The 15,630-nt window shown below is 39.4% G+C and overlaps 1 protein-coding gene across 1 annotated transcript; it reads left to right on the top strand.

Moving 5' to 3' along the window:
* The first annotated feature begins 2,499 nt into the window (after positions 1 to 2,499).
* LOC137657043 (piggyBac transposable element-derived protein 4-like) lies at positions 2,500 to 5,152 on the top strand. The gene is given in 3 exon segments (XM_068391403.1): positions 2,500 to 3,367; positions 3,370 to 4,717; positions 4,858 to 5,152. Coding segments are annotated over 2 exon segments (2,103 nt in total). The 5' UTR covers positions 2,500 to 2,605; the 3' UTR covers positions 4,711 to 4,717; positions 4,858 to 5,152.
* The last annotated feature ends 10,478 nt before the right edge of the window (positions 5,153 to 15,630 follow it).

The following is a 15,630-nucleotide window of genomic DNA, read 5'->3' as shown; positions in this document are numbered from 1 at the left end:
TAAAAGTTTGGTGAACTAATCTCTCTTTGGGAGTGCTAAGAGCATGCCCAAACCATCTCCATCTACCTCTCACCATGATATCATCCACATATGCCACTCGAGTAATCTCTGTTATAGATTGATTTCTAATTTTGTCCCGCCATTTAATTCCAATATTCTTCTGAGGGCTTTGTTCTCAAATCTATCGAATCTGTTGGAGAATTTTTCATTGTCATACCACGACTCATGTCTATATAGTAACATAGATCTTACTAAACTGATATATAGCCTGATTCTTATATGTTATTTCAGGCGATTTGATTTCCAAATTTTACTTAACCTAGCCATTGCCTGATTTGCTTTTTTTTTTTTTTCAACTTTTCACTAAACTCCAATTCTAATAACCCCTTATTGGAGATCATACTGTAGTTCCTAAATAGCCCATCTAGACTATTTTACGTCATTAATTCTCTCTCCTTCCAATGATTTTTCATCTTCCATTGCATATTCTGTTCTCATCACCTGTCTTTCATCTGGCCATATATATATATATATATATATATATATATATATATATATATATATATGTGTGTGTGTGTGTGTGTGTGTGTGTGTGTGTGTGTATTTCTTTCCTGTTAGGCTGAGCGGGAAAGAGGAGAGGGAGTAGTTATACCCTGGTGAGACGGGGGACACCAAGAGAATTGTATTAGGGAAAGGGGAGAGGGTAGGAAGGATTGAATCTGTGTGTGCATATCTATCTAAATATTTAACAGTCATTTTTGACGGGTCACGTATACTTGTAATATAATGATAAGTTGGGCTTGTGTCCCTAGAAGACATTTACTTTCCTTCACACGGCGAAGAGCTGATAAACATCACAGACTGACTTGGCGAATATCTCGCATTCATTGTTGGTGACTCATTATCTTAAAGCTATGTAACAAGTTAGTTTAATATAGAATGCAGATTGAAATGCATATAAAGGGGTTACGTCATATTGCACTGAGAAGCAGATTGCCGTGATTAGTGCATAAAGTATTCAAGAAAAAAAGGAAGCTTTTTTAATGGACGGTAATTGAAAACATCGGAGCTGTATGAAAATTTTATATAGATACTTTTTTGGCATTTACCAATGCATTGAAAAGGTTGTTTACTCGCCCGTGTTTATTTGTATTTTTCATAATATAGAAGAAATCGTTATTGAAAGAGTAATAAAACATATCAAGCTGAGAGTTTTCTTGTTGACAAACAATATTAGGCCTACATTTTACCAGATATTTGAGACCGACAGGATATGAATTCTACTCGTTAACATCCAGTGATGGGTTGCGCTGTCAGTGCACCTCAAGCGGCGCTCTTTAGATGTTACATAGATGCCATTAAAGTGTCCTTTCAGCTCCTAGCCGGACTCGCTTTTTACCCTTTTTCCATACCTCCGTCCCCGCTTCCTTTCTGTCATCTTGTTCAGCCTCTTAACTTTTCCATCACAGTGCTACTGCGGGCATTCTGGCTCAAATAAATAAATCAAAACCTTACTTTTTATCATTCATTATGAATATAAAAACCTTAAATTTTGTATAATATAGGCAGTGCATTTATCTTATTATATCAATACAAGATAAAGATGACAGTACAATCATAAGTATTTCTTAACAAAAGGATATTGCGTGTATTCTAAACATTTGTAATTCAAATTTCCTTTTCAAAAACATCATCCTATCCTGGGAACTGCTAATATTTATAGCACATACGATACAAACACTAATCCATACGTCAAAGACGTAATCACTGAACCAACGAATTACGTCTTTTTTTCACTTTTGTTTACTTGTTCGGAATTTTCTTTTCGTGTAAAAATCATTTTTTTAAAGGCGCACATGTATAAGATGACTTGATTACATTGCAAGATAGGACCATATTCAAGATAAAGTAAACTGTAAAGTCTTGTATCGAGTTACCAAGATAGGTGCATTTAACAGGAATTTCCCTTGTAGTTCAATATATTAGGATATAAATATCACTTGTAGTAACACACGCGTATATATATGTATATTTATATATATATATATGTATATATATGTATATATACAGTATAAATATATATATATATATATATATATATATATATATATACTGTATATATACATATTTATATATATATATATATATATATATATATATAAATATAACTTTGAGAAATATATAAATTATAGACTTTTTATAATTAATGACGTAAATTACTAAATCTCAATGTTGAAGCTTTCCTTTACCCTGGAACACTGAACGTGGGTATAGATTACCCAGAGTAGGTGACGTCATTCGTGTTCCCCCCTCTTCCCCACAAGCCAGTGCGCTGGGACTCAGTATAGCTTCAGTCTACCCTATGGGTTTATAGGGGGAAGTCGCGTCGCTCCAATCCTCTGCCTGGATTTTGCGCTACAGACGTGTTCGGGTACCGTTTACCCACGTTCAGTGATCAGAGTATATAGAAAAAACTGGGTAATGTGTACCCGGGTTCAGTGTTAATAGTTACAAATGGAAGCTATAAGTGTTGGTGTACTAATAATTGTCTTTCTTTTCAGGCTGTAAATGCTTTTTCAGGATTTCCAAAGTTCAGTGTGACACAATGGCAAGACAAGGACGAAACCTTAGTGATTTTCAAATTTTAGAATTGCTTGATGCCTCAGACAATGAGAGTGAAATTGACTGTATTGAAGCAGAGGTACTGTATGATAGTGACCTTGATAAAGAATATGTGCCTAGTCATCAGGAAATGATAGAAAGTTCTGACAGTGACTCAGAAGAAGACCTCCCACGCCGCCGCATAGAAACAAAGGCGGCTGGTCAGAAGAGGAAGAGGCCTAGGGACCTCCCCTCCACCATCTCACCTGATAACATCGCCACTCCCTCTACTGGCCTTGCCACCTCTACTCCTGGCCCTAGTGGCTACTCTGTTCCACTTGCCGTTGGTGATTCTGATCCACATTCATCTACTGCTGCCCCTGCTGCAATCCCTGCTACTGCTCCTGCTGGAACCCCTGCTACTACTCCTGCTTCTCCTGCTGCAACCCTTCCTGCTGTCCCTGCTCCAACCCCTGCTACTGCTCCTGCTGCTCCCCGAGGACAACGGCGACGACGTGCAGACGATGGGGAGTTGCTAGTTACTTTTAACTCGGCAACTGTGAAAAGTAACTCTGGTTATACGTGGCACACAAGGCCACAGGTGGCTGCCGCAAGAAGGACACCAGCTCGCAATATTGTGGTGTCAAGTAGGCCAGGTCCCACACAAGCAGCTTCTCAATACACCACACCTGAGGAGTGTTTTGACCTGTTTATGTCCACTGCAATTGTTGATCTTATTGTGGACTTTACTAACAAGAAAATTGATGTGATGTTGCCACAAAATACAAGAGGAAGACAGCAACTGTACAGCACACAACAGCTGCAGAGATACGTGCCCTTCTAGGTGTTCTAATATTTAGTGGCTACCGCAAAGATAACCACCTAAATACTAGGGAATTGTGGTGCTCTGAGGTAGGGGCTTTGTTTTACAAGGCAGCAATGTCTGAGGTCAGATTCAATTTTCTGCTATACTGCCTCAGATTTGACGACATGGGCACACGTGAGCAGAGGCGGGCCACAGACAAATTCGCTCCGGTCAGGGAAATGTGGGACATGTTCATGGCAAACTGTGAGGATAATTACACACCTCACGAGAACCTCACAGTTGATGAACAGTTGCTTGCTTTTAGGGGAAAGTGCCCTTTTAGAATGTACATCCCTAATAAGCCAGCAAAGTATGGGATAAAAATCGTTATGGTGAACGATGTCCAAAGTAAGTACCTGTTAAAAGCTATTCCCTACCTAGGAAAAGCAGGTACAACAACAAGGCATGGGCTGACGCTGGGCCACATGTTCACCAAAGATTTAACCAGCCGCTACCAGAACACGAACAGGAATGTGACAACAGATAACTGGTTCACGTCTGTGCCCCTCATACAGGACCTCCTGACTAATGGGCTGACATTGGTGGGCACAGTCAGGGCCAACAAGCCAGAAATCCCACCTGTCATGAGGGAAAAGAAGGACCGCAGACCCGGGAGTTCAGCATTCCTCTTCACAGATGATCTGACACTCGTATCATACGTGCCAAACACACAAACAACAAAGAAGAATGTGCTCCTCCTTTCAAGTATGCACACACAGCAAGTAGTGAATGATGTCACCGGAAAGCCTAACATAATTGAATATTATAATGAGACAAAAGGAGGGGTCGACACGTTCGATCAAATGTGTGCAACATATAATTGCAGCAGAAAAACAAATAGGTGGCCATTGTGTGTTTTCTTTGGGATGGTCAATGCAAGTATCATTAACTCCTGGATTATATACAAGGCAAATAATCCAACGCTACAACGCAAGGAATTGCACCGAAGAAAATTCATGCATGGACTGGCCCTGCAACTAATCAAGCCCTCAGCGCAGGAACGGATGAATAACCCTTCTCAGCATCGCCAGGTGAAGCTGGCCATAAGACAGGTGTGCTCCCTCAACCTCCGCTCTGGCACAGCTGCAGGTGCTGGACCATCGGCAGCCGAGATGAGGAACCCTATGGTCCGTTGCACGAAGTGTGACTCCAAGGCAGACAAAAAGACACGTTTCAGGTGTCACAGCTGCCGCCAACCTGTTTGCCCGAGCCACTACTTCCCCTACTGCTGTGATTGCATATAAGGCTGAGGTAGGTAATATATATAAAACTAAGATTTTGAGTGATAATGTGTGATAAAGTATAAAAATATAATAAACACATTATATTCCACAATTTGTCATTTCTGGTGGACTAAAAAAAGGGTGTTTTTCCTACTCTCTTCCCTACAGTTCCCGCATCCCCCGTGCCTTGATGACCCCCTGGGATGAGAGCCTGACATCCTTGGAAGCGTGTGGGAGCATCTGAGCGATTTTTTGGGGAGGGTTTTTTTTTGCTTAATTTTTTTGCAAAAACATTCAAATTTTTTCACTTTTTTACATTCCTTTCTTTTTGCTTTTTAATTCAAGTTTCTGAAAGTAAGTATTCTAATTTAATAGTTTCATTACTAGGTAATAGGGTTATATTTAGTGTGTAAGGGATAGGATTAATAAATTTGCATATTTACTATTTTTCTTTAATTTTCCAAAATCGGGTATAAACTACCCACGTTCAGTGGCCGTGTAACAGGGAAACGGGTTCATTGTTCCAGGGTTAAATACGATTTCTTTAATTATCGTAGGATAAAGATAACCACAGTAACTTCTCTTACTAATTCCAGAAGTCGATTTTCTCTAGGTTTTATTGCTAAGAAAATACCAGATTTTGATTAGATTTATTTAGGTTCATTTGACACCATGACGTTCTTGGTTACGGAAACAACCAAGTCTAATACATTTTTAGGAGGTTGTTAATGCAAACACAGGAAACCACCAACATTTATAAACACTAATATTTATTATTTTAGAAAACACCCATACCAACTAAAATAAAAATCTAAATATTGGAAACAAATTAAATACATGAATAAATAAATAGAAAAAACTAATCTTGGATGCTTTACTAAAATGAAAATGTCATTTCGGGAGAGAGAGAGAGAGAGAGAGAGAGAGAGAGAGAGAGAGAGAGAGAGAGAGAGCACCCGACATTTGAAACGAATACGAATGATAGATGTTTAGAGAAAAATCTCTAATAACCAACATATAAAAAAAACCTGCAGCCGAGAAAAATTATGAAGTCGTAAAACGAGACTTGCAGAACGAAGCTATTTTCAACTCCCATTAGAATGAGCTTTTACGCTGGGAAATCTTTTTTGAACAGCTCCAACAATGTTAATGATGAGGACGAATTAGAACGAAAACTGTACATTTTCTTTTCTCTGCCTTAAACGTTATTTTTTAGAGGTTTAAGCTTTTCATTATTATTATTATTATTATTATTATTATTATTATTATTATTATCATTATTATTATTATTATTATTATTATAAAGTGCAATTACAATCACTTTACGTTGAAAAAAGTATTATTATTATTATTATTATTATTATTATTATTATTATTATAATGAAACGCGACCCGTCAAAAATGACGGCTAAATATTTAACTAGATATGTACACTCCTACACACAGATTCAACCCTATCCTTCCCCTCTCATAAGGGTATGACTATTCCTTCTCCCCCAACGGGAGGGATGGGGATATACCGAGTCGTTGTACGTCTGGCAATGCCGCTGAACATGACCTAAATATATATATAAATTTATATATATATATGTATATATATATATATATATATATATATATATATATATATATATATATATAGCCAGACACTTGTTCTTTATTTTGTAAGGGAGATTATTATTATTATTATTATTATTATTATTATTATTGTTATTATTATTATTATTATTATTATTATTATTATTATTATTATTATTATCCGAGCTATAAACCTTGTTAGAAAAGTAGATTGCCACAATCCCAAGAGCCTCTGGTCAATGGCATATATACATAAACATTTTAATATATATATATATATATATATATATATATATATATATATATACAGTATATATATATATATATATATATATATATATATATATATATATATATATATCTATATATATATATATATATATATATATATATATATATGTGTGTGTGTGTGTATGTGTGTGCGTGCGTGTGCGTGTCTGTGTTTGTGTGTATGTGATATATATATATATATATATATATATATATATATATATATATATATATGTATATATATATGTATATATATAAAATATATATATATATATATATATATATATATATATATATAGTGTATATATGTGTTTGTGTGATATGTGTGTGTATGTATAACATATACAGTAATGTTTGTATGTATGAATGATATTTTTCGCAATAGGTCTTTTCCCCTTTTAAGAAGTGAGACAAAATCTTATTTCGAATCCCTGCAAATCTCTAAAGATGAGATGGCTAACTTCAGTCTTTTTTCTTGGACATAGCTTGTGCTAACAGTCATTACTTTAGGACATGGAATGTAAGAAACAGAGACGTTTTAAATTAGATAAAAACATCAGAATAGAACTGTTTACTCATTGAATAAATCCAGAAAAAACCAAGACATTTCTCTTTTATCATATAAACATTGAAAAATAGTTCCACCCATAAAAATAAAAAAGCATTAAGACGTGTACATCTCACATTCATGAAATCATAACAACTTCATTCACATATAAAGAATCGTGAGAACTTGAGGCAGCTTCAATTTTCTTCTGGCGCGTGACGAGAATAATCTTGTAACAGCTGGAAGTGATTCTGGTATGAAATCATTGATGTCAATTCCAAGTTTAGAACAATACGTGAATGGAAGCGTTTGGGGCTTACGAACGACGATTTCAAAATATACCCAAATATTCTCTCTCTCTCTCTCTCTCTCTCTCTCTCTCTCTCTCTCTCTCTCTCTCTCTCTCTCTCTCTCTCTCTCCTTGAATATTTAATACCTTTGTAATATATATATATATATATATGTATATATATATATATATATTATATATATATATATATATATATATATATATATATATATATAGGGGTAGTAGGTTGGACAGGGTACCAGCCACCTGTTGAGATACTACCTCTAGCGAGTTATGGGGTCCTTTGACTGGCCAGACAGTACTACATTGGATCATTTTCTCTGGTTACGGTTCACTTTCCTTTTGCCTACACATACACAGAATAGTCTGGCCTATTATTTACAGATTCTCCTCTGTCCTCATACACCTGACAACACTGAGATTACCAAACAATTCTTCTTCACCCAAGGGGTTAACTACTGCGCTGTAATTGTTTACTGGCTACTTTCCTCTTGGTGAGGGTAGAAGAGACTCTTTAGCTATGGTAAAAAGCTCTTCTAGGAGAAGGACACTCCAAAGTCAAACCATTGTTCTCTAGTCTCGGGTAGTGCCATAGCCTTTGTACCATGGTCTTCCTCTGTCTTGGGTTAGAGTTCCCCTGCTTAAGGGTACACTTGGGCATACTATTCTATCTAATTTCTCTTCCTCTTATTTTGTTAAAGTTTTTATAGTTTGTATAGGAATTATTTATTTTAACGTTACTGTTCTTAAAATATTTTTTTCCTTGTTTCCTTTCTTCACTAAGCTATTTTCCCTGTAGGGGCCCCTGGGCTTGTAGAATCCTGCTTTCCCAACTAGGGTTGTAGCTTAGCAATTAATGATATATATATGTATATATATATATATATATATATATATATATATATATATATATATATATATATATATATATATCAACAGCCGATACTGACTCAAAACTTAAGTCAATATGGTCATAATGAACTTTTCTTTGTAGTAATCAGACTACGAAAACTGAATTTGATAAATGAGATTTATGGGAAAGCGAATCTTCCAATTAGTTCACTCTATAAAACAGAAAAATCTGTTCATTTCGAATTCGTTTGAGCTTTTACATTCTAGACCAAATGAAATAATATCTGTCTGCCGCTTGTCGCCGTTACCTTGCTGTCGCCAAAGCGGAAGATTTGATTTAAAAGTTTCCACCGTTTGAACGCCAATTTCAGTTTTGATTAAACACACTGTAAAAAAAATAGCACTGATACATCAGATCACACTTGCCAGTGACTCGGAATGTTGTTTATTACATTTCATCAATCTGTGCAGAATTTTACTGGCAGTCGAGTGACTGAGCTACGTTTCCATGGAACTATTCGAGTGATTTTATTTTATTTTAATGAATTTTCCGATCTGTTTCCTTGCTGAATGACTGAAATAGGAGATAAAGAAATATATAAAAGTTTAATTATCATCCTGAATATATAAATCAATCTTTCCGGGTTGTGAGTTTATGCTGTTCTAGCGAACAGTATGCGCCAGTCGCTACCTAAGGTCGATTAAAAAGGTTTCTGCTGATAAGGTTGGCTTCATGTCTGAATCTAGTCACTAAATGACGGTACCTGACAAATTGTTAATAAAACTAGAAACCCTAAGAAATTCTCTGCTGCATGTATTGACTTACTCTCTTTGACATTAAACATATGTTTATTGGGCTTGAATACTGTGATTTGAAAATTACTTTACTTCAAGTCTATTTTAGCTCCCTAAGTTATTTCCCAATGCGTTGATCATGAAATTGTTTGCAAATATTTTCATTTCACAAGATCTGTCTCACGTAATATATGGTTTGTTTTCACATAAATATACGATGATGAATAATGATAGTTCTGTCTACCATGGCACTTCCCCCTAATTTAGGAGGCAGCCGATATCCAAAAATGGAACAAAAAAGGGAATTTTTCCACATCATCCTCCTCGCCTGACGAGGGACTCATCCGAGTTGAGTTGGTAATGCTAAGGTGCCACAGCCCACCCTCCCCCGTCTTCCACCACAAATGAAGCTTCTTATGCTGATTCCCCTGCTCCTGCTACCACAGCGGTTACCATAATAAGGTGACCCTAGGTAGTAGCAGGGCCTATCGGAACAGCGTCAAAATCGCTCGCCATACATTTCTATTCTTAGCACGCTCTTTTGCCGCACTCACATCTATCCTCCAGTCACTTAGGGCTCTCTTCACTCCATCATTCCACCTAAACCTTGGCGTTCCTCTTGCACTTCTCCCATCAACTCTTGCATTCATCATCATCTTCAGAAGGTGACCATTTTCATTCTTTCTACATGGCAAAACCATCTCAACACATTCATATCCAATCTAGCTGCTAATTCATATCTCACACCTATTCTTAACATTGCTACTTTGCCCCTATCCCTATTCAATCGACATACACCAGCCATACTCCTCAGACACTTCATCTTGAACTCATTCAATTTCTGTCTCCGTTATTATCTTTCACCACAACTCTGATCCATACATCACAGTTGGTACAATCACTTTCTCATACAGAACTCTACATTCATTCCTAACCCACTATTCTTTAGCACTCCCTTCACTGCCCCCAATACTTTACAAATTTCATTCACACTGACGTACATCTGCTTCCACTCCACTATTTGCAGCAGCAACAGAACCCAAGTACTTGAGCTGATCTACTTCCTCAAATAACTCTCCATTCAACATATCAGTAAATATAGCACCACTCTACCTTCTCGTGCTTCTAATCTTACTCTTACCCACATTAACTCTCAACTTCCTTCTTTCACACACCCTCCCAAATTCTGTCACAGATTCTCCTCTGAGTTTGCGACCAACATATCATTGGCGAACAGTAACTGATGCACTTCCCTCATATAATCACTCTCATCTATCAGTTTCAATCCTCAACCAAGCACTCAAGCAGTCACCTCTTTCACAACTCCATCAACAAACAAATTAAATAACCATGGCGATATCACACATCCCTGTCTCAGCCCCACCCTCACCGGAAACCACTCACTCACTTCATTCCCTAATAGTAATGATAATATATAAACCATAACCTGTATCCATGTTTATTTTTCTTGGGTGTAAAAAGTAATCTACAGATTACAAAACTCCCTGTTTAACTATCACAAAAGTTTTAAAGAAGTAAATCAATGTAAAAAAATAGATCTTGCAGTACTATGAGTAAATAGAAAAAATACTATTGCTCAAATCCTTCGGCCATTTCTAGTGGTAGATAGATATTAGAGTTCTCTTGCTTAAGGGTACACTCGGGCACACTATTCTATCAAATTTCTCTTCCTGGTGTTTTGTTAAAGTTTTTATAGTTTATATCGGAAATATTTATGTATTTTAATGTTGTCACTGTGCTTAAAATATTTTATTCTTTTTTTTCTTTCCTCACTGGGCTATTCTCCCTGATGGGGCCCCTGGGCATATAGCATCTTGCTTTTGCCAACTAGGGTTGTAGCTTAGCAAGTAATAATAATAATAATAATAATAATAATAATAATAATAACAATAATGATGATAATAGTAATAATAATATTTCTTCACTTTAAACTTAAATTCAACACAGCGCCAGAACAGTAATTTAATAGGAGAATCGCTTGTAAAAATGTGTAGGGGACCCATATGGAAGAACAGGAAAAGCATTTTTTTTAACGAAAACCTATTACCATAAAGAAGGACTAACGGGATGTTTAGTGTCTACGAACCTTTGAACGTTGCGAGCAAAGAATTTCTTATGATGATGATGATCAGGATTTTTTTTTTTTTCGGAAGCGCTTTTCATGTGTCAGGTGTCAATGTGATGCTTATGTATCTGAGACTGTTTTCCAATAATGTTTAATTTGTAATTTATTCATTTATTTATTCATGTTAATTTTTGGGTGACCAAAGAAAAACTAAAACGTAGCTGAACGTAGCTCAGAAGTTTGTGTATCATATCTACCCTTATCTGTGTAAGGCAAAACCCATTCCCCTATAACACGCTTGGAATTGATACCTTTACCTCTATAAAGTGTGTCCATGGAGAATGGTTTGCTTGGCTTTGAGGATATCTAAATAGATTCTGTAAAATCTATATTTTTACAACTATTCGCTTCCACCACTTACTACCGCGCAACGTTTTCATTTGATTAATTTTACAAAAAAATTTCTTTAGATGTTCTAAATTATTCTTGTCCGTTAGACTGAATAAATGGGAGAACAGTTAAAGTTGCTTAGAATTGAATGGTTTAAATATATATATATATATATATATATATATATATATATATATATATATATATATATATATATGTGTGTGTGTGTGTGTGTTTGTTTGTATGTGTGTGTAATGACATGATTACTTACACCAATTATGTGTATATAGTATACTTGATTACTGTATATATGTGTGAACTAGTACGGTCATGTATCATTGTATGAAATTCTGAATTGAATGCTTATAATTAGATATTTATATGTTGTCTCACAGAGATGGCTAGACTGAAGGCCTTGTGACGAGCTGAGAGAAGGTTGTGACTCAAAGGCGGAATGAAAGCAACTGAGTAACTTTATTACGGAACATTCGTTTATATATACATAAACTCCATGCAAAAAAGGCATAAAAGACATAACAGGAAATTTCATGTTCAACCGACACCGCACCGGTTAACAGTTAACGGTGAGAAAAACAGACATGTTATTTCAGGTCTTTAATCAGTGCGAGGGGAGAGTGAAGATACAAGCATAATATATACACAAAATGAAACGTCGTTACTATGTATGATCGTGCAACACATGGTTGGTACATGGCTCCCTCCCTAAAAATGACATACTGTACATGTTAAATAGGGCGCCCTGATCTAGAGAGGCGAACTGTAGGCGGGTCATCTGGCAGGAGATAAGCAGGTTTTAGACGATCAATGGAGACCCAGTCTTCTTTGTCACTAATGTTTAGTAGGAATGCTTTCGGATTGCGTCGGATCACAAGGAAAGGGCCCGTGTAAGGGGGCATTGGCGGTGGCTTGCTAGTGTTGTTGCGTAGGAAGACGTGCATTGCAGAGTGCAAGTCTGTCGGTATGTAATGCTTCGCTGGGGGCTTGTAAGTCTGGCAGCATGGAGTAAATTTTCCCACAACATAACGTATGCGCTGGAGATCGTCGGAGGAGGTTGCAGAAGGGTCTCCATACACCATTTCAGCTGCCGAGACGTCGAGGGCATCTTTAGGAGTGGTCCTTAGTCCTAGGAGGACCCAGGGAAGCTGAGTAAACCAGTTGGAATCCTTGCAGCGGGACATCAAAGCTGCTTTGAGGGTGCGATGAAAACGTTCAACTATTCCATTAGCAGCGGGGTTGTAGGCAGTTGTCTGATGTAGGGTGATGCCTAGGAAATTCGCTAATGATATCCACAATTGAGAGGTGAAAGTGCTACCCCTGTCAGAAGTAATATGCTCAGGGATACCAAATCTTGCAATCCATCGTGAGAGTAAGGCAGATGTACATGAGGCGGACGTTGCAGTTTCCATGGGAATGGCTTCAGGCCAACAAGTGGAGCGGTCGATGACGGTAAACAGGTAACGATGTCCTTGTGATGTGGGTAGGGGGCCTACAACGTCGACGTGAATGTGTGCGAAACGACGCTAAGGTTGAGGAAAGGTGCCCACTCCTGAATCCGTGTGTCGATGTACTTTGGAAGTTTGGCAAGAAGTACAGGCGCGTACCCAATCCTTAGCATCCTTAGAAATGCCGTGCCAAATGAACTTCGTCTTCAGTAGCTGTGCAGTAGAACGGCACGAGGGATGTGAAAGGCCGTGAATGAAATCAAACACCTGTCGGTGCATGGGAGCATGAATCCAAGGTCGCAGTCTACCAGTACTGACGTCACAGAGGCGGTGGTGTTGGGGTCGTCAAGGGGGAGGTCTTCCCAATGGAGGGATGTGTAGGATGTCCTACATGCTTGATACTCTGGATCCTGTTGTTGGGCTTAAGCCAAGGCGTTGTAATCCAATCGCAAGTTGAATGGCAGCCAACATGTTTCTTGACAGGGCATCGGCAACAGGATTCATTTTCCCAGGGATGTGTTGAAGGGTGCAATTGTATTCAGCCACGGCGGCGAGATGTCGGCGTTGACAGGTGACCAGGCGTCAGACTGTCGAGTGAAGGCGTGCACCAGTGGCATGTGGTCTGTGCGAAAGACGAAGGGCGTACCTTCTAAGAAATGGCGAAAGTGATGGACAGCCAAGTGCACCGCCAGCAATTCGCGATCGAAGGTAGAATAACCCGATTCTGCCTTGGATAGTTTTCTGCTGAAGAAGGCCAATGGGCGGGGCGAGCCGTTGACCACCTGTTCGAGTACTGCACTAATAGTGACGTCGCTGGCATCGTTGGAGAGAAGTAGAGGGGCATGTGGGATAGGAAAAGTGAGAGCTGCAGCGGTTGATAGGGCCTTCCTTGCATTGCAGAAGGCCGCTTCTTGAAGGGGACCCCACTTCAGGTCCTTTGGCTTGCCCTGGCGGTAATGGCTGGCAGAAAACGGTGATAATAGTTTATCATGCCCAAGAATTCCTGCAGAGCTTTGATGGTCGAGGGCGTGGGAAAGTTCTGAACGGCTGCTACCTTCTCAGGGAGGGGATGGACTCCTTCAGGAGTGATGCAGTACCCTAAGAATGACACTTCGTTGGCGACAAAGGTACACTTGTCGTACCGGACTACAAGGCCGTTTTGTTCCAGGCGATCGAGCACGATGCGCAGGTGACGGAGATGTTCCTCTTTTGAGGAAGAGAAAACAAGTATGTCGTCCACATAACATACACAGAAGGGTAGGTCCCCTAAGATGTCATCCATGAGACGTTCAAAAGTGGCCCCAGCATTACGAGGGCCAAAACAGGAGTAATTGAAGGTGTATGTACCAAACGGAGTGGTGATAGTGAGTCTTTTAAGTAGGAGGTCATGTTGGCGATGTTTGGGAGGGGGCAGTGATCCGGTTCTGTTTGCATGTTCAGGCGCCTGTAATCCTCGCACGGACGGAGGGAGCCGTCTTTCTTCAGAACGATGTGTAAGGGTGATGACCATGGGCTGGAGTCCTTTTGGCAAAGGCCCATTTCCTCCATTTCGGCGAATGTCTGTTTGGCGGCAGCCAATCGTTCCGGTGCCAGACGTCTGAATTTTGCGAAGACTGGGGATCCCGTCGTCTTGATATGGTGATAAATACCATGCTTGGCAGGAGCCGTGGGCGTTTGGAGAAGGTCAGGACGGAAAACTTCCGAGTACGACGTGAGGAGGTGGGCGTAGGCATCCATGGGTGTGCTGATGTGGAGAATGAGGTTGGAGGGTGCGGGTTGAAGAGGTGTTGACAAGTACGAGCCTGCGTTGACCAATCTGTGGGCGACATCGACCAGAAGGTGGAAATGAGAGAGGAAATCCGCCCCGAGGATTGGCAATGTGACGTCAGCAACGAGAAACTTCCAATTAAATGTACCTTTTCCAAACGATAATGTGAGGTTCTCGTAACCATAGGTGGGTATTGCAGATCCGTTGTCAGTTACCAGGCAGACGTCGGCAGACGTCGGCAGACGTAGACAGACTACGTCGTGTCCTGAAGAGTTCCCTTGGCAAAAGAGAACATCAAGCACCCGTGTCTACCAAAAAAAGCTCGCCCGTTCCTGCATCATGTAAAAAGAAAAGATTAGAAACACGGGAGGCCACCGCCACGAGCGATGGCCTACTTACACGTTTTTTTTTCCTCTGACAATTCTTGACACATTTCTTCGTGGCTGCCTCCAATCAGAAGTGGTAGTAGCAGAACTGCAGCCGATGGGCGGTAGTAAGTGGCTGTAGAAGTCGTTGGTTGGGGCACGAGCGAGTGGTGTGTGATGGGTGGCTTTGTCGTCGCTCTGGCTCGTCACGGGGTAGGCGTGTATGTCCTACGGCATTCACGTCAGCTTTGGTTGACGTTGAATAGGCATCCTCTTTGTCAGGAGTGGAGGCGTTGATGGAGGTCTTGAAGGTCGTGAAGTGGCTGTCTATAAGGGCATTGGCTTTGGTCATCAAGTCTTTTATTGGTAAACTATCGACATCGGGTACGGCAGCGGGTAAACGGCGTATCCAAGGGGCACGAAGTAGGTTCCCCTCACGAGGAGAGTCATCTGGGGCAGGTTGCAGGCGAGCGATACTGGTCATTTCCCTGAGGGCGAGCGAAGCCGTTTGGTCCCC

Source organism: Palaemon carinicauda, chromosome 18 (genome assembly GCF_036898095.1).
Source record: "Palaemon carinicauda isolate YSFRI2023 chromosome 18, ASM3689809v2, whole genome shotgun sequence".
In the NCBI taxonomy this organism is placed as follows: Eukaryota; Metazoa; Arthropoda; class Malacostraca; order Decapoda; family Palaemonidae; genus Palaemon; species Palaemon carinicauda.
Note: the sequence above shows the minus strand (reverse complement) of the source record. Positions and strands in the feature narration are given on the sequence as shown.